The following is a 20,746-nucleotide window of genomic DNA, read 5'->3' as shown; positions in this document are numbered from 1 at the left end:
GCTCTTATTTTTGTATATAATAAGTAGTCTCGAATACCACACTAGCAGTTGCGTTCGAATCATTTTGTTTACTGTATGAAATCAAATAAAGGTTCTCAGGCCAAAAAGAGAAAGATAAGCTAGCAGTCTTTCCTCTCATTGACGTGACCTTTTTGCCTTTCTCTTCACGTTTGTGGATCCTTTTTCCTTTTTAAAGAATCAAATTTTCTACCATCACCATAAAGACTTCTGATTTTTTTGTACTTTTTTACCACACATTAAGGGAGACATTAACACTTTTGATTCATCTTGTCAAAATCTAGAGGTTAGATCCCCTCTTAACATATGGTGAACAAATACATAAAAAAACACAGAACTCTATCTCGATCGATAAAAGACCCAACTCTTTTCTTTTGTATAAAGAATAGGAGTTAAAATTTAAGAAAAATCTAAAGTAATTATAACAGAGATTACTGAGCTGTATGAATAAGTTACTTAATTATTGATTTTAATTTGAAGGTGACTGATATCTAATTTCCTATGCCCCATTTAAGTCCTTTCTTAAATACAACTTTTACTTCAACAATGGTTGGAGAATTGGAATGGGATAAGGATTCCATGAATTTAGATTAAGATAATTCATGATTCATGAACCAATCTTATGGCCATGAGATCATAATAAAATGAATTTAATTTTTAATACAGAGGATTTGGCATCATTGATTTCTAAAGAATCATTACATTCAGAGACTTGAAGTCAGAAAAATATGGGAGAGGAGTGAGGACCACCTGAAACACCATGTAAAGTCCAGAATTGACAGGGCTCAGTAACCCTATTCATTTCCTTAGGAAGTGAGGAAAACCTCTATACAAAAAAAAAAAAGTAAGATTACCTTTTTCAAGTTCCACTGTGAACAATCCTCTTGTTCCAATCTCTGGAACTTCATAGATCAATCTCTTGTATCTCCTGCAACTCTATCTGGGATTTTGTTTCCATGGAACAGTAAGAAACTTCACTATGTAGAACCACATCAAACAGAGAAAAAAAGTTGGAAGAAGAAGAAGGGAAAAAAAAAAACGTTTACTCTTGTGAAATGTGAATTTGTGGTTCAAAGCATAAATCTATTTATTGGGCCAGGCCCTGTGGAAAATGTCTGGTTTGTGCAGAACTGCCCTAGTTTGATTGGAAACAAAAACATAGTTGCAAATTGCAACACCACAGATTATAACATGTTGTTGAGATTTTTTTTTTGGTCAAATGTTGTTGAGATTTAAGGAAACTCAATAAATGCAATCCTGTCTAACGCAATGTAGATAACATCTACCAATTGAATGCAGACAAGGACAAAATGGGTGGGCATATGGTGGGTTGAGCAAGCAGAATGTCTGCTTCAAGTCCAAGAGAGAGTCCAGATGGTCATTACAGGGGACCACAGGGTTAGATGATGGGATTTATTTTTTTTAATTATTATTTTTTACTTATTGGTCCCACATAATCCATGGTTGTAACGTCGCTGGGGAGATGATCCACACTCCAACACAAACGCTTCATCTCAACCCTAACTTCGACATTCTCCAGCCAAGCCAATTCAACATAAACTGTTATGGGTAGGTGGTTTCGGGTTTTGCCCGGTTTGGTTAGGCTAGTTGGGTTTGAATTGGTATCATATATTGTCCGAAATGGATGGTCCAACATCACATCAAAAGGTTGAAGTCCATTTACAAGTTACATAATTTTTTTTAAAATTTAATTACAATTTTTTGATGTGATTTATAATTGGATTTCAACCATTTGATGTGATGTTGGGACGCATGTCATACATCAACAAGGAAATGAACCACTCAAGACTGAAAACAAACCCAAATAGCCTATATCCACTACTGTGGGCCAAAGCTAAATCCCCATAAATCATGTAAATAAGCCCAAGATAGTCCTAAATCAGCTACAATACGATCCACCACTTCAACCACTGTTGGCGAAGGCAGATGGTTATGTGTAACCTCTTCGTATCAAATCTAGATCATCTCCCTAGACTAAGAACACTCTATAGGTGATGGGTTTTAAAAAAAAAAAAATATATTATTTTTTACTTGTGGGTCCACATAGTTTGTGGTTGTAAAACCATCGAAAGAGCACTCTGTGCTCCCCTGATCCACACTCCTTAGCATTTGCGACAAGGGTGCATGCTTCTAATATAAAAATGTTGTAATATGTTCATTATTAGTTTACCAAAAAAAAATGTTCATTATTCAATCTCCACAATGTTAAATCATCCGTCCCACCTTAAAAATCCGAACCATTGATATCATATTACGAGAAATTAATCTTTTACCAATTGAACCTCTTCTCCATGTTGGAATCGTGCTCCTGTGATGCGTTCGATGTGATGGTGCATGTGTGCACACTATTTTATGCACACCATGGGGATTTCATTAAACTCGCTTAAGACATTACGTGCACATTTAACTAACTTAAGTGAAACAATACCTTTTTTTTTTTGCTTCAAATTAATCGAATTTGTATTGAATGGTCGGAATTTAATAGAATCAATATGGCGTGCATCCAACGTGAGCACAATTTGTTTGTTAGAAACTTAGAATAAATGTGAGGTGGGAAAAAAGATAGTGAAAAAAGAGTTTGAAAAAATAAATTTGTCTATAAAATCTCAAAATAGGGTTTATTTAATTTATTGGGGATTGAAAAATTAGAGACAAGCTTGTCCGCTAAGGTAGAATGCTAATTTTTTTCATCCAATGCATTTTTAAAACTCCACAAAATAATTGAAATATTGTAAAAATATGTAAAAAATAAAAAATTAGGCCCACATTAAACATTTTTCTACAAAATCCCCTGCTCGTCCCATTATATATGAGGCGCAAATATTTATTTTCCTTTTTTTTCCTTCATCCATTACACATGAGGCCAAAATTTATTTGTTTCTCCCATTTTCCCCACCCCCATGTTGCACATAAAGAAGTCACAACACGGCTGGAATAAAGGTGAGGTGGGAAAAAAAAAGATTGGGAAAATTCTTGAAAAAAACAAAATTTTCTTATTTTTCCTTTAAATCCTAAAAATATATATTGTTTGATTGTTTGGGGTGGGAAAGTTAGAGACAAATTTTCTTGAAGAATTTATTAAAAAATGCTGCCTGCTGCAACAAAAGAATGCTGTGCCCAATTAAATGGGGGTGTTGACTGGGTTCCTTGTTCGGAAAAACACTTGTGTAATTGCAACCGAAGCTAAGCCACAAGCCACAAAAAGAAGGTTGACCAAAGGGTAAGTGCGATTGAAGCTACTCCATAGGTCCATAGCATAATCACAGAACATTCTTTCTCACCAGCACCAAACATTTGTGTAATCGTTCCTGTCAATTTCATGAAAAGCTCAAATAAGTTAACCAACTCATATGATTTAAACCCATTCAAATTAACACAGTTGTGGCTAATTTTTTTCATAAGGAGGACACAATCCATGCCATAATAACCTGCACCCACCAGGATTTGTGCCCGTATGCAGCACAATTCTCCAGTCATTGATTGTGCACTGCACATTATCCCAAGCTTAGAGGGGAGCTCAATCCTAAGGATGTTACTAGTGCAAGGGAATCGGATCTGCACACAGTCTGATCTAAATTCATGACTATAAAATGACTGACTCTCTCTCAGTCATATAATGATTGACAATAGTAACATCAATTTGATTACCCAACAAGCTGCTTTCTTTACAAAATCCTTAATCAGAACTGTTTTGCAGAGATACTGCACTAAGCTCAATGTTGGAGTTGAAATACTGCCTAGCTCTAAAGAAATACTGCACTAAGCTCAGTTTTTAGTTCATTTGCTTTTGCTAGTTTTTCTCCTCTTCAAAAGCATACTACATGTACTAATGGTGATTTGGAATCAATTTGTAGTGCTTTAAATAATTTTATATATAATGTTACTTTTCAAGTTTGCTTTCCTAGTAAAAAAGAAAATGAACTAAAAATTGAAAAACAAGTCACCATGAGGAAACCTCCTTAACCCTGATATAAGTTTCTTTATATAGGTATGCTTTCTGATACCTTAGACGAAATCTTAGAATCTACCAAAAAAAAAAAAGACGATATCTTAGAAGAAACAATAGCAGATGACAGACTCCTCATCACAAAGAGATCCTAGATCATTATATAAGTCTACAGATATAGGGGAACTGTTCTTTGTTAACCATTGTTGTTGTAGACTTGTTTCTTCATTTTGGGCAATAGAAACATTCTATATATCATTCTCCCAAAAAGAAATTCTATATAACTTTTGAGTTTATTCAAAGAGAAAAGACCTTTCAATTAATCGACATAAAACAACTCAAAGACGACAACAGATGAAGCACATTTAATTAGCAGCTAAAATGATGATAAATCAGCATACCTATGTTCATTGCTGGTGGAACTGCAAATTGAAGAAGAAGAACAAAGATATACAATGGATCTGACTGCAACAGGCCAAAATGCAGTGCCCCTTTGATAATAAGAATGCCGAACAGTGGAAGTGCAATGTAACGAACTATTATAATCCCAGTAATAGGGGACATATGAAGATCTGACCCTCCTCGTAAACCTGGAGTATCAGAGAATAATTGGATTTAACAAAGTCAATCCACCAAATCTAGGAAGTCAAGTGTAATATTCAGTAATTACCTCTAAGAAGGTTTGCTCCCACTATCAAGGTTGTAGCTGGGATGGCTCCTTCACTGCAAACCCAAATGAAAATGAAATGAATAACAATGATTTTAACTAATCAGGTGCGCAAATGCACAAATGTTGGAAGGCATCCAAGTGGAAGAGGCTTCACTAATGCAGGGTGTGGGAGGGAATAGCATATGCAGCTGTATCTGCTTTTGCAGGAGAGGCAGTTTCTGAGTGCCAAAGCCGCAACCACCACGTTGCAAATTGCAATAACACAACTTAACCACAGAAATGCACAAATAATTGGGTGATCCAAATTGCATAAGACAAAATATGAATCTGATTAGCATGACTAATGAAGACAGATGGTTTGCTTAGAGCTACAGCACACGATGCAGAATAAATGCAATCTTTTCTGATAGAAAAAGCACCAAAGTCATTGATGGTTTAGGTTATCCAGTCAAGAATAGGAGCATGAATCTGAAAAGGGGCCTTGGTGGTTCAAAAAAACAACCATTACATCACTAGAAAGTTAGGATCCCCCAGCTTGTATAACCCAGTCAATCAGCATCCATTTGATGGTTGCACACACACCATCCTCATGTCTGGAGCGATCAATATGTCACCCATCCAAGAGGTAGCATTAAGGCAATAAAATATATAGTTCCTTGATGGCAATGAAACACTTCCTTAAGAAGTCCATCAATGTGGTTTAGTATTTAAATAAAAATTAAAAAAGAAAAGGTGAAATGATACAGTTTAAAATATAGGGTTTCTAATAGAGATGGAACTCCAGACACTATTAACTGGGATAACTTAAAACAAAGCCATGACTTATATAATAACATGCAGCCAATATTTTTCTAATAGAGATGGAACTCCAGACACTATTAACTGGGATAACTTAAAACAAAGCCATGACTTATATAATAACATGCAGCCATGCATCTGAATTTATACAATACCCAAAACAAATTATATGTTCCTCACTTGTTGAATTTTTGGGAAAGTTTCCGGATACCCAATAGTGGTCCTAAACATGCACTTGGCTAAGCTTTCCAGCTTCTTTTTCTGGGCTTCTAAAAAGCCATCCTTAGGGGTAAAAATGACTGGTTCAATAGGAACATTGTGTTGGACTCTTACAGCCATATGTGAAAAGATACCAAGAACTCCCCTCTACCTGATTCTGAGTGTCTCAAACTTCTAATGGTAAAAGTTTTAGACAAAATGATCTTATGGGGGCATACCATTGAACCCCAAAATCTGGTTTCTAGAACTCCAATAAGCTTATAAAAATATGCTTCTATTATAGTTTTATGGACTATAGATTTAGTTATCTGACATGAATAGAGAAGACGCATAAGTATTTGATTTGTTGAGTCAGGGATTCAAGATTTCTATAGATTTCAAACATCATCTCTCTGACCAAGAAAATATATGGTTCTAGGAAGGAGAGGAAAACATAACAAATAAAAACGTTGAGGGGCACCTTCTGAGTTTTGCTGGTTGCAAACATAAACTAGATAATCTCTCGGAGCATAAGCACAGGTAGTTCAAATCTGAAGAGATTATCTATTTGGATCTAGAGCATGAGTTTCCAATAGGCCACATACCCAACCAAATAAGCTGACTCTTCAATGACACGAAGAGGAGCACTATCACCAATCATTAACCATCGAGTTAGAGGGATTACTCCAACAAAAAACCCAGCAATCTACAAGGATTAAATAAAGCAGTTAGACAACTCAAGAAGAAATTTCAATTCATTTTTCTTCCACTTATGATGAATCTTTGTTAAAATAAACTCTATGTAGACAATTTTTGAGAAGTAGAGCTGATAGGAGGAAATACAAACAAATGTCAAGCTAAAAGTGTTTTCTGTACAACATATCCAAGCATGCACCTGGAGAGGGGGGGGGGGGTCATGCCCTAAAGAAAAAGGATGAATATCCGTCATATTACACGTCATTGTGTAGGAGGATATATAAATACAATATTTCCTTGACGAAAGGAATTTACACCTGGAACACATCTGGAGTCACAAGTAGGTCTGTACAAGAACTCAAAGAATGGATTGCCAAAATCATCCAACCGGTCCTATTTTGAACACAATATCTTCTACGGTGGTACTATTATGGGATCTCTACCTCAACATCTTGCTAGATCTATAAGGGACTGGAGCCTGTAGCTTTATTAATCAACCTATGTTCAGGAACACAACTAGCTACTGCAGAAAAACATTACCGCTCCAATGGTCGAAGGCGCAAACAATGCCTTCAAGTTGATCTTTTCTGAAAGCATCTTTAAATATTCTTTAAATTTAACTGAAACTGGAACCTGTCATGAAATATTGGGAAAAAACCCCAAACAAAGAAAAACAAATAATCACTTCCCAACCTTGTCAAGATTAATAGAATAAGGCAGAGAGTCAGAGACCATGGCTCAAAGAGTAGTGAAAACTAGAGAAGGAATGTGCATATTGTTGCCAAACTTAGGCATTATATTTGCATTTATCAATTCACAATCTTCCTGGATGTTGAAATCATGAGTAAAAACGATCAATACTCGATGGATTCTCTTACAATATTATACGGATCTAATAAATATCTTTATCATCAAGACAAAGACCCCATTAGAAGTGGTACAGGAACTGAAGTTTATACTTAATCATCCCCTGCAATAGTAGGAGCTCACTTTGTAAACAAAAAAAATCTTAAGAATAATAACCAACTCTATCTTTCAATTATTCCAGGGCTTTAAAATTAGAATTAGAATTAGTAGTAGTAGCCAATTTAACTCAGAATCAACTGAAGTCAGCTAATGAACTCTGGTTCTTTGTTTAATGAGTTCAAAATTATGGGGCCATCTCTGATTGGATCAAAATCTTTATAAATGGAGAAAATCTCATACCCAATTCTAATTTTTTAACCTTAGTTAACATTTCCTATTATATACTATTTCTTTATTAATTAATTTTGAGTTCAGGAATTATATTGCTACATGAATTTTTTTTCAGCCTTGCAGGGTTCCGAACCCTATGGATCAATCACATGTTCTGTCTACAGTTCGCAGATCCAATGCCCATTATTGATCTTACTTGTGCTCTTTTAACAGTCCATTAGTGTATATATATGTATATGTATATATCTATATATATATTATAGAAAAGAAAAAAGAATCAAAGGAAGCGGGAGGGGAGGCGGAAAGGAGAACTTAGTTGTAATAGTGATAAAGCAGGAAATAACCTGTGGTTTTGCCTCTGGTGAGGAGCATGGAACTACAAAATGGTTTGCTTGGTTCTCCAAGAGTGATAAATCCTTTGAAAGTAGCGGCTCTCTGCAACTTCCATTCAGTACTGTTGAAGGTTCTTCTGAAGATTCACTTTTGGATTCATCAACAGCTCTGGCGTATGTAATAGAAGATATCCGCACAATATTGTACCCATAAGACCACAAATAAATAGCTCCAATCTGATTTATCACATAAGGAGCAAAAAACAGGCTGAAATAAGTTTGCTGAGAGTCAGCGGCCAAAAGAAATACCAAATGTTGCAAAAGAAAAGAAAAGAAAAGCTCTTGCACTCACACAAGTTTAATTATGGATGTGCATATGATTTTTATTTAATTCGATCGAAAATGAGATTTTTACAAATGTCTAAGTCAATATATAATCCAAGTAAATCCATGATAGAAGCTACCTACTTATTAAAGAGGCAGAGACTTGGGGAAACATATAGAGGTAATAAGAAGGATCTCCATATGGCTCAATTGACTTGAAAAAAGCCTATGATTCTGTCCTCAATATTTAATTTGACATGTTCCAGTAAGAAGAGGAGCGTCAAGTAATATGTGGATGTAATAAAGATATATATGTGTTGAAAACATGGACTGAGGTTTCTTAATTAGAATAGGATTATGTTTCCTCATAAGTCTAGAGTTTTATTTCTATATTTCCTTTTCCTACTAAGTATAGAACTTAACTAAGTTGTAACTATAATACCCTATTGGAGTCTTGTGAATAATATACTTTTAGAGGAGCAATTCCTCACATTACAATATGGTATTAGAGCAAGGTTTTGTTTTCATCCTCCAGAGGTGCTATAGAAATTTTTTTTGAAGTCGCTATTCACGTGTTTGTTTTCTTTTCGAGTATCCTGGAACTGTATATTGGGTGATTAAGTGCATGTTTAGGAAAATTTGGTCTAAGGAGTTTGGTATTTAAGCGGACCGTTTTTCCCTACAGTCTTTCCTAGAAATTTCCTGGTGTACTTTGATTCAACAATATACCAATTGGAGGTAACCTGAGGAGATACTTTTCACATGAATTAGTGGGAGTAATTTTGAAAATATTTCAGGGACTTAGGATTTTTTTGCAATTTACAACAATTTTAGGGGACTTTTTCATAAATTTTGAAAAAGTTCAGGGACTTTTTGAATAATTTCTCCTTGCAATTATGGCTGATCCCATATCTCCTTTATCTGTTCATCTGAAGAGTCTCCCATGTCTTCCATTCATAAGGATCGTGAGTTTTCTCCGCTTCAAATAACCACTGTGAAACTTAATGGGACAAATTATCTTAAATGGTCTCGTTCAGTTTCCCTAGCTGTTGGTGCTCATGGTCTTACAGGCCATCTTGATGGGACTTCTACAAAACCTTCCACACCTGGTCTGCAACTTTCCAAGTGGTATACAGATGAGTGCTTGGTCATGGGTTTTCTCATCAACTCCATTGAATCTAGCATAGCAAAGAGTTATCTCCTCCTTTCGCCTTTCTGATGCGGCAACTATTTGGAAAGTTACTAAAGATACATACTCCAGAGTTGGCAATAATGCACAGTGCTTTGAAATTAGACGGAAAATCAATCAGTTACAGCAAAAGGACCTTCCTCTTTCTCGATTATAACAACCTTCGGGGATATTACCATACTTTAGATTTCTATAGGAAGTTTACACTGAAGAATGTTGAAGATGCTATCGCCTATCAACAATGGGAAGATAAACAGAGAGTTTATGATTTTTTGGCAGGATTGAATATAGAATTTGATCAAATTCGCGCACAGATCCTTTCGAGAGAGACTTTCCCTTCTCTGGCTCAAGCCTATGCCATGGTAGATCTGAGACGGTCAAGGACCACTATGGTACACACTCGAACATCTCGATAGATCTGCATTGGTGGCTGGTTATGGCAATAATAAATCTAGTTGTAATTTTCGCCCTCCAGTAAAGTGCGAGTATTGTGGAAAAGAGTGTCATACAAAGGACAAGTGTTGGAAGTTGCACGGACGTCCAACAAATTCCTGTGGAGGAGGTAGAAATGGAATCAAGGGCAGCAATCAAACATCTGCGAATCAAGCCAGTTCTGACACCCTGAGTACTCCAACACCTGTTTCCTCAGATGAGCTCCAACACCTTCGCCAATTGATGTCCAACTCATCTTCTCTAGTACAGACTTCTAGTACGAGTATAGCCTCTGTCATTGATCCCTCTGTTGATCCACAAATCCCCACAGGTATTTTTGGTTGTCACCATATCAATTTGACTTATCCCTCCTAGGTAATCGACTCTGGGGCAACCGACCATATGACAGGCTCATTTACTTTGTTTCATACTTATTCATCTGTCCCTATTGCTCAAGATGTTCGAACGGCTGATGGGTTTCTCTCCCCTATCTCTGAGAAATGATCTATTATCTGTTCACCTTCTCTTACCTTATCTAATATCATGCATGTTCCTAAGTTTTCGGCTAATCTTTTTTCTATTAGTAGCCTTACTCGTGATATGAACTGCAAAATAATTTTATTTCCTTCTCATTGTGTGTTTCAATACCTGAAAATAGGTCTTACGATTGGCGTGGTAGACAGAAAGGGGGGCTCTACTTAATGGATGGGTCCCCATCGCTCTTTCTACGGTCTCTAGTTCCACCTCCCCTGCACTTTTTACCTTATTACAGTGGCATAGTCGTCTTGGCCACGTTCCTTTACCTATTTTGTCCAAATTATTTCTTGATCTGATTAAAATGTGCAATTTAAATGATTTATATTGTGAGGCATGTATTTTGGCCAAACAGACCAAGCATGTTTACCCTATTTCAGATAATCGTAGTAAAATTCCTTTTTCAGTCATTCACTCTAATGTGTGAGGTCCTTCTCGGGCCGTGTCTGTATCTGGTCATAGATGGTTTGTCACCTTTATTGATTGTTGTACTAGGACCACATGGGTTTACTTACTTCACCAAAAAAGCGACGTTTTCTCATGCTTTCAAAATTTTCATAATATGATTAGGACTCAGTTTGGGGCGACAGTCAAAATCCTTCATACGGATAATGGAACTGAGTACTTGGGTGGCGCATTCCCTTCCTACTTAGCAAACCATGGCATTATACACCAAACTAGTTGCGTCGACACTCCACCTCAAAATGGGGTTGCCGAACGCAAGAATAGACATCTACTTGAGGTAGCACGTTCCCTCATGTTTTCTATGCATGTGCCTCTTCGGTTTTGGGGTGAAGCCGTTCTTATTGCGACATATCTAATTAACCAAATGCCTTCCCGAGTCTTAGACCAACGCTGTCCCCTTGAGGTTCTTTTAGGTACAACAGTCTTTATAGTCTCACCTAAGGTTTTTGGATGTGTTGCCTTTGTCCGGAACCAACATGTTCATGGAAAGTTAAATCCTTGTGGGTTAAAGTGCATTTTCTTAGGTTATCCTCCTACACAGAAGGGGTATAAGTGTTATCATCCTAGTTCTCGTCGTTTTTTCGTCTCTATGGATGTTGTGTTCCAGGAACAAATTCCTTTTTTTTCCCCCACACTTCTTCAGGGGGAGAGTTTTAGTGAAGAGGTTCCAATGTTGATTCCTCCTTTCGATTTTTCTCCTAAGATTCCTACAGATGATCCTCCTTTGGAAGATGGAATGATCGGACAAGAACAGCTGGTGGATGATATACAGGGGGAGACTAGACCTCTGAAGACCTATAAAAAAAAGCAACAAGTGACCCCTTCTGAACCAAGCCAGTCAAAAGCTTTGGTTCCTAGCCCTAAACAATCCGTTCCTCCAGGTGAGTCTGCCTTTGACCCTTCATCTAATCCTACTTTAGACTTACCAATTGCATTAAGAAAGCAGCCTCGAACTTGTACCAAACATCCTATTTCCAATTATGTTTCATATCAGTCTTTATCTCCAGAATTTCAAAGTTTATTTCCTCTTTGTCCTCTACTTCTATTCCTAACACTTGGCAGGAGGCATTATCTCACTCAAACTGGAAAGAAGTTATGGATGAGGAAATGCAAGCTCTGAAAAAGAGAAAAAAAAAACGTGGGACTTGGTGACTTTGCCCATAGGAAAGTAAACTGTTTGGTGCAAATGGATGTTTGTGATCAAGTATAAGGTAGATGGGACTGTTGAAAGGTACAAGGCAAGATTGGTGGCCAAAGGTTTCACTCAGACTTATGGCGTTGACTACCAGGAGACATTTGCCCCTGTTGCCAAGATGAACACAGTTCGTACTATTATTTCATGTGCAATTAATAAAGGGTGGAGTTTACAACAATTAGATGTGAAGAATGCATTTTTGCATGGAGAACTCCAAGAAGAGGTATATATGGATATGCCACCCGGGTATTCTACTACAGAGACTTATAGGAAAGTGTGCAAGTTAAAGAGGGCTTTCTATAGGCTGAAGCAATCTCTAAGAGCGTGGTTTGGAAGGTTCCATAAGGCAATGATATCTAATGGCTATAAACAGAGCAATGCAGACCACACTTTGTTTATTAAAAGAGATGGTTGCCACACTACTATACTTTTAGTATATGTGGATGATATTGTGATCACAGGCAGTAGTGAGGATGAGATTTCAGCATTAAAGACTTTTTTAGGAACTGAATTTGAGATCAAAGATATGAGAAAACTAAGATATTTCCTAGGTTTAGAGTTGGCATATTCTACTAGTGGTGTATCTCTATCCCAGAGGAAGTATACATTGGATCTTCTTGAGGAAACTGGAATGCTAGGATGTAAGCCTGCTGAGACTCCTATTGAGCCTAACCTACACTTGAAGGCAAAGAAAGGAGAACCAGTTGACAAGATAAGGTATCAAAAATTAGTGGGAAAGTTGATCTATCTATCTCACACTAGACCTAACATCACATTTGCAGTTAGTCTTGTTAGCTAGTATATGCATGATCCCTATTCCTCACATTTGGATGCAGTATATCGGATCTTGAGATACTTGAAGACTACTCCAGGAAAAGGAATTTTAATTTCAGCTCATGGACATTTGAAGATTGAGGCATATCGTGCGATTGGGCAAGATGTCCGGATGATGGAGGTCTCCTCCGGGTATTGTGTATATGTGGGAGGTAACCTTGAGACTTGGATAAGCAAGAACAGGCAGTAGTTGCGCGGTCCGTGCCGAGGCCGAGTTTAGGGCGATTGCTCAGGCATTTGTGAGGTATTATGGCTTAAAGGGCTGCTTCGGGTTGGGACAGATTTGGAGGTTCCTATCAGTTATACTCGGGATAGTAAGTCAACAATCAGCATAGCTCATAACCTAGTACAGCATGATGAACTAAGCATGTGGAGATTGCGACATTTCATCAAAGAGAGCTTGAGGCTGGGCTGATCCATATCACCTTTGTTACTCAACGAGCACGGCTGATGTGCTCCAAAGGCTGGCACAAAGATATTCAATTATATTATGAGCAAGTTAGGCATGATAAATATCTATGCTCAAACTTGAGGGGGAGTGTTGAAAACATGGACTGAAGTTTCCTAATTAGAATAGAATTATGTTTTCTCATAAGTCTAGAGTTTTATTTCTATATTTCCTTTTCCTACTTAGTATAGGACTTAACTAGGTTGTAACTATAAATACCCTATTGGGGTCTTGTGAATAATATACTTTTAGATGAGCAATTCCTCACACTACAACAATATGAAGGTTTTCGATTACAACTCGGATACATCATGGATCAGCCTTAAGCACTTACATATTTTCTCCTTTTGTCTAACCAAGTCCATTCAAGACGAGGTCCCTTAGTGTATGCTCTTTGCTGACTATATCATTTTGAAAAGAGCGGATTAACTCCAAGTTAGAGCTTTGGAGGTCAATATTGGAAACAAGAGGCTTTAAGACCATTATAATGAAGACGGAGTATATGATGTGCAATTTTAGTCACACTTTGGTGGATTATGACATGGTGTAAATTGGGGAAACACAGAAACTGCAAAATGACTATTTTAGATTATTGGGGTCATTCACAAATAAAGAAGGTAACATAATGAAGTGAAGAGGTGTATCTCAAATGTCGTATGATCAACCTACTCTTGTATAGCTTAAACTAAAATTCTATAAGACCATTGAATGACCAGCTATGATGTGTAAGGGCAGAATGTGAGCTAAGAAGTTCCATATTAGAAAGTAGATGTGAGGCCATTAAGATGGATATATGGAATAAAAAAGAAGGATAAAGCACAGATTGGAAGTGTTAGACAGACTTATGGATGATCCAAACAATGACAAGACCTAATAGAGTTGTTTAAGGTGGCATGGTCATATTCACTGGAGGCCTATTTACACTCTAGTAAAAAATGATATGATTCAATTAAAGGAGCTAGAGGCAGGCCTAAAACAACCACAAGAGAAGTTGAGAGGAAGAACATCCGTAGCCTAGTTCTTGAACCAAGTATGACCTCAGGTAGTGTTTTGGAGGGCGCAAATGTCGCACCCCCAATTACTAGGGCCAGGTGGGGCCCAATCGGGGATCCAATTATGGGTCCCTCTAGTTTCAAAAAATCACACTGATTATTTCCCCGTCTTCAGTTCAGTCTAATTCCATTGCACGCGGGGTCTACGAGTGATACTAGGTTTCGACTCAACTCAAGGATTTGGATCCCAATTCTATTTTAAGCTGTCCTCTAATTACACCACAGCTTTTCTAGTTAAACTATTAAACAAATCATCCTAACGCATGGTCCAACCATCATAAACATTTAATAACCTTGGGTATAGAATCATTCCAGCTCAATGTTAAAATAATAGTATAATAAGATACAAAGCATCATAACAAATCCATCCATTTGGCTAAGATTCTCCTAATGTGCTGGTCTTCGCTTCTTTCCTCTAAAAGTCTTTCATCATTCCCCATTTGGATTAGAACTCATTTCCCCCCCACTTTAATCCATGTAGCCAACCCCATTAAGCTGGGATAAGGCCAAGTTTGTTGTTGTGGATCTATATGCAATATGCGCATGAGTGGGCATGTAGAAATGAGGAGACAGTGAGAAATGGCATAGGGTTTTTTTTTTTTTTTTTTATTAAAAAAAAAAAAAAGGGGCAGACACGAGTTCTTTTTCCTTGATCATAATATTGTGCCTAGGGTTTAACTATGAAAAGAACCTCACTACAAATCAGTCACCTCTCAGATTGTCATAGCCAAGATGACCTTGCTTGTGTTGTCGTCTCACAACGGGCAAAGACACACACTTCAATGGATATAAAAATTAAAAGGATGTACCCAGTACACAAGGCTCCTGCAATCAGTAAGGTATGCGGAGGGTCAAGTGTACACAGCCTTACCCCTGTTTCTAAAGAGGCTATCTCCAAAATGGCTATAAGAACTATCCCCAAAAAAAGGCAACAAAATCTAAAACTAGTGGCCAGAAAGTCGAATCATAAGTTCAAACCATCTAATTGGTAGAGTTGAGCTCATTTGTTCCGTTCTCCAATCCTCTTACGTCTACTGGTGTGGCATCTTCCCTATCCCCAAGTCTATTACCTCGGCTATGGAATCCCTCTTCTGTGCCTTTCTCTAAAAGGGCTAGAGCTCCTCGCCTTTCCTCCAGCCCATCAGTTGGTCTAATATCTGTCGACCTAAATCTGAAGGAGGCTTAGGTATTTGACGCATCCAAGAGGTCAATTCTACTTGTTTCCTCAAATTCATCTGTAAATTTTGTTTTCAAACAAGAGTCTATTTGGGTCAATTGGGTCTACTCATCTCTCCTCAAATTTGATTCCTTTTGGACTGTCTCCACCCCTTCTAACTCCTCTTGGACCTGGAGGAAGTTCCTCTTGTTAAGGCCTTGCACTCTTTGCGCCATTACCACCCATATTTCTTCGACGGCTATTCTACATCGTTCTGGCTTGACCCATGGCATCCGATGGATATCCTCTTCTCCCTCCTTGGTCCCCATATTGCCTATGATACTCGCATCCCCAAATCCACCCCCTATCCACTTTCATCACCAATGGCTCATGGGCCCCCCTCTCTCACCATAGTCTCACACAAGTCTAGAACTTCCTCCCTCCTATCTCGACTTCCTCCTGTGACCTCCTTGTTTGGCTCCCCTCTACCACCAAATCCTTCACCACCTCCTCAGCTTGGAACCTTCTCCGCTCGCCTGCCCCCTTGGCCCCCCTAGTTTAGTTAAATGGTCATATCCCCTACCACTCCCTCATGCACTGGAGAGCCCTAAACCTAGCCCTACCCACCCAAGCTTTTCTCATTAGTCGCCATATCCCAGCTAACCCCAACTGTACCCTTTGTTGGAATGGTTCGGAGGATCCAGAGCACCTATTCTTTTCTTATCCTTTCTCCAGTTCCCTTTGGAGAAAAGCCCTAGCCTCCACCTAGCCCCATTCCCGGCGCTCCTTTGGTTTTGATCATGACTAGTCTTGGGTTTTTGAGGAACTTTTCTGGTACTTCCATTTGTGATCGGATCGGTAAGCTTGTTTTTAGTGCCACGGTTCACCATCTATAGTGGGAGCGCAATCTTAGGCGATGGACTTCCAAATCCTGCTCCCTAGACTCGATTTGGAATGCCATCCAGTTTGATGTTTCTACTAAGCTTCTCTCTATTCCCCCCCCCCCCCCCGTTGTTGATTCCCAAGGAATAGGTTCATTGTTGTCTCCTAGGGTCTTAGTTCCTCCTTCCAGCCCCCTAATTAAAGGCTGGTTTCTGCCCCCACCCTCTCTTGTATCATTCTTTGTCCTTCATGTTTTAATATAATTATTTATCCATCCAAAAAAAAAAAAAGAATTCTTAGCTCATGCCCATCCAAAGGGTGTCCAACTAAACAAACTGCCGCATCACTACATGATCATTGTGTAATGGGAGGGGATAATGGAAGGTCTTGTGATCATAATAACAGACATTTTCTATATCTTTAGTAAACGTACCACAAATTATAGAACACAGTGAGTCATTGATCAATAAACAGTAATAGAAAAAAAATTTTGATAAATATTAATTTTTTATTTTAATTTAAATTTGAGGATCAAGATACACAGTTTTTGGCTACATGTAACATTCATATTCCTTCCAGAAAAAGAGGACCACAAAAATGAACTTCATTGTCAAGATAGGAAAACTGATCTAATTAATTTCAATATATAAATGAAAATTAAGAAAATATACAAAAGAAGTGAAGAATTATAAGACAAATTAATTCACCATTGTAACATTGTTGAACTAGAATTGGTTCTAGTAGAAAATATAACAAATAGAATTCTTTTTTTCTTTTCTTTCTTTTGCTGGTAAATATTTCTCTCAGAATAGCATACAGATTGGTATGTGGGTTAATATACCTTACTATATTTCCTAGAATAAGCATGTAATTATTTTCAGAAAGTTAAATCCAGAGAGTTAAAGAGAAAGTACCGCCATAGAAAGTGCAGCATAGGCCAGTCCATATGTACTGCAGACATCAGGATCTCCAAATGGACTGCCTTTCTCTTTACAGACTGCTGGGATAATGATGACAAATATATTCCCTAAATTTCCTGTTTCAGTTGTCCCAAAAAAATGAGGTGGCGCACAATGCAGAAACCAATCAGGGATTCAGGATGTGTATTATAGTCAAATGGTTTGACAATCCTAAAATATTTCTAACACTGGCAGCAGGATTAACATTTATATGTAAAACTTTCTAAAACTTCTTTTGATCAGGTTCTGCAGAATCTTTTACAGAATGAACAGAAGAATTTAAGGAATCACACAGAAGAAAAAATTTTACCACCAGAACAGCAACCAATTATCAGTCCCCGTAGATGTTGTGGAGGTCTTGTGATTTGAATCAGTATCCATCCAAGTACTGAACCAATGATAACTGTAAACAAAATATTTACAGGCATGAACCACCTACATTACCAAAAGAATATCAGAGGGGGAGACAGTTGTGTCCAAGTGAATTAGACATAGTATTTTTCATCTTTAAGTGGCGAACAGGATAAAAAGAAACTCACAGTTTAATCATGCTTTCGTAAGTTATTGTTTTAGCAAGGTTGGATCCCACAAGTGCTGGATTAAATACAAAGAACACAACCTGTTCACAACAAAAGTCAATTGGGCTTCAAGTAAGAAGTGTCAATTCTATTTTAAAAAAGAAAATATTAGAAAGCCAAGGTTTCTAACACAAATCGTTTACTCTTAACACCTTAGAAGACATGTTCAAGTTAACTAGGTTCCTTCATATTGGACCATGACTGTTTCCATGCAATAAATCCTGTGTCTTTAGTCAATTCAGAGTACAGGGGAATATCACTGTTCCTTTAAAGTTCACCCATGAAACTTTAACAACAGAAATGAATAACAATCAAAGGCCTTATTACCAGTAATTTGGGTCAGCTACAAAATCTAGTTTTGTCACTGCATGTTGCAAAAGAAACAATAGAGGAGAAGGTTGGTGAGGCCAGTTTGAAGGGCTCACCAAGTTGACCAAGTATCTCTCTATTAGTTCTCCTGAGTTCGAAGATGGGATGCAGCATTATGGAGGTTGTCTTTGTTTGGCAGAAGAAACAGCACCGCCAAAGGGTACTCAGGTTCTTTAGCAGCTGGGATGTTAATATTTGTTCTATGCTATGCTGGTCCATAGTTTTTCTGTTTTCATCAAATTTGAAATGCTACAACCATATTTTAGGACTGATTGTCCTTGTTTGATCGGTGATGAGATGAAGAGCAAAAGGTTTGCTAGCAGGAAAAAGAGGAAGAGGTCCTGGAATCCTATACTAGGTGCAGCATGTCAGTTATCCCTAAAAAATAAGGGACCACCGTATCCTTAACTCTGCCAACCCCTAAGAATTTGATGCAGTAGTTTGATTTCTGTGCGTGCTAATGCGCTGTGCAAGAAAAGCTGCATGCTAACTCACAATGGTGCAAGTGACATTGCTTCTTTCTAGATAGATAGCCCATTTATTTGAGATTTGAATCAGGCGCGGAAGCAATTATTAGGTTGGTGGGCACCTTACTCTTGCTAACTACTAGAATTTTTGGTAAGAATGGGAATTTGGCGGAAACATGGACTGTCTCACACACACATGCAGGCATGGATGGACCCAAAAAACTTTCTGGATATCTGATTCCAAGAGTAATAATGAAGGACAATGGCGTATAAAGATTGAAGACCATATCCATAAAACCGCACTAGCTAGAAACGAAAAAGTCTTGATAGGATTATCAGGAACTGGATTTATTCTTGTCAAACCACAGAAACAAGATTCAGGAACCAAAAACTCACTTTATTCATATGGTTCTTTGCATCCTCACCCAAAATATTAATGCCATCTAGTGCAAGGAAGGACCCAAAAGCTGTAACCAATAGGACTTTCAAGACTGGATTTGATGCAACGATGAAGAGATTCAGAAACCCCATGCTGAGAACTCCTTGGAAATCTCAATTGTAAAAAATTTGTCCGCTCCTATCAAGGAAAAACATAAATAAGTTACTACCCATCATCATGATATTCTATCTCAAGGGGAAGAAAAATCTTCAACTTCTCTGAACCGAAGAAAAAAAAAGAAACAATAATAATAATTAAGAATGAAACAGGTATGATAGGGAAGCAAAAGAATCATGTTTTCATATAGATTTTCCTCAGTTCTGCGTGCAAGCTTAAGATGAATGGCATTACACCATAAATCTTCAGGGAAGAAAATAATATATAATTTGAGCTCCATTCTCACCGAGGAAAACTCATATGGTAATTAAGAAACAGAGGCTTGCTGCGTGAAGTAGACTACCACTGAAATCCCCAAAGAGAAATTTCGACGATCAACACAGGAGATGACTGGGAAATGATTCCCAAATGTTACCATAGTTTCGAATCTCATTTCCTCAGGGATCAAAGAACAAGTATATCCTTTAAAATCCTTGCGAAATGTCAAAAGGAAAAGATTAATAGAAGATTAAAAATTAAAAAACAGAACTCGAGAGAAAACAGGATAACGGGTCTGGAGTTTCGGAAGAGAAAGAGACTGAAAACATGTCATGTTGTCTGTTATGATTCATGCAAATAAATGTTTAAGAAACGATTACAGAATAAGCCCACAAAGACACCAACCGATTCAAGGATGTTTGGAATAGCTACTGTAAGCTTCATTCTCCTCTTCACTGCAAGAAGCCAACAAACACCTAGTGGTCTTCAGTTCGATTTCTTCGACGCAAATTTCAAGATGGGTTTCTCCAATACATATCATTTGGAACGTACATTGAAGTATTTGAAGCCGAACAAAATAGGAAAAAAATAAGAAGAAAATAGAAAATTGAGGTACAGAGTCAAGCAGTCACCTCAATGATTGTATGTATCTATCAACTTCTAAGTCAAACTGTAAATGAAATCAAAACAAATTTCTCAACGAAGAGTAGGAAGCATGAGTAAGCATGTAAGAAAGAGTTCATTTGTCTACCTCCCAACAAAAGAAGAATAAGAAAAATAAGTAAGCATGTAGGAAAGAAACAAGGGAAGAAATCTCTGTAATAACTGTAGCAACTTCATTTGTTTTGGTAGTTTTAGGAAATCACATAGTTGGTAGCGGGAAGAAGTCAATAGATAGAGCCGAAGCTTCCCAATAATCTATTTAAAGTTCAATATTGATAAGCATTTAGTGTTTTTGTTTTTTCTTTTAATGAAAAATCTATTTATTGAAAAAGCGTAGTGTGACAGCAAAAAACTCCTGAAAGCCAAGAAGCAAAAATAGGCCAAATTTCAAGGGGTGGCTCAGTTGACAAAAAATCAAAGCTTCCACATAAGAGGTCAAAGTTTGAATCCTCTTAGAGCCGGACAAAACTCCGCCTATATTAATTATATAAAGCTCATATGAAGATGTA

The 20,746-nt window shown here is 37.5% G+C and overlaps 1 protein-coding gene across 1 annotated transcript; it reads right to left on the bottom strand.

The window, feature by feature from the left end:
• Nucleotides 1-3,090: 3,090 nt before the first annotated feature.
• Nucleotides 3,091-20,404, bottom strand: LOC149014571 (protein PIN-LIKES 3-like). The gene is made up of 11 exons (XM_089156959.1): nucleotides 19,980-20,404; nucleotides 19,157-19,337; nucleotides 17,886-17,965; nucleotides 17,657-17,781; nucleotides 17,302-17,423; nucleotides 7,889-8,113; nucleotides 6,888-6,980; nucleotides 6,257-6,357; nucleotides 4,656-4,708; nucleotides 4,387-4,575; nucleotides 3,091-3,347 (listed from the first exon to the last, which is right to left on the bottom strand). The coding sequence occupies exons 2-11, from the start codon at nucleotides 19,289-19,291 to the stop codon at nucleotides 3,223-3,225; spliced, it is 1,248 nt and encodes a 415-aa protein (XP_089013085.1). The 5' UTR covers nucleotides 19,292-19,337; nucleotides 19,980-20,404; the 3' UTR covers nucleotides 3,091-3,222.
• Between the last annotated feature and the right edge of the window lie 342 nt (nucleotides 20,405-20,746).

Source organism: Hakea prostrata, chromosome 5 (assembly GCF_041222555.1).
Source record: "Hakea prostrata isolate BN-2017 chromosome 5, UWA_Hpros_2, whole genome shotgun sequence".
Taxonomy (NCBI): Eukaryota; Viridiplantae; Streptophyta; class Magnoliopsida; order Proteales; family Proteaceae; genus Hakea; species Hakea prostrata.
Note: the sequence above shows the minus strand (reverse complement) of the source record. Positions and strands in the feature narration are given on the sequence as shown.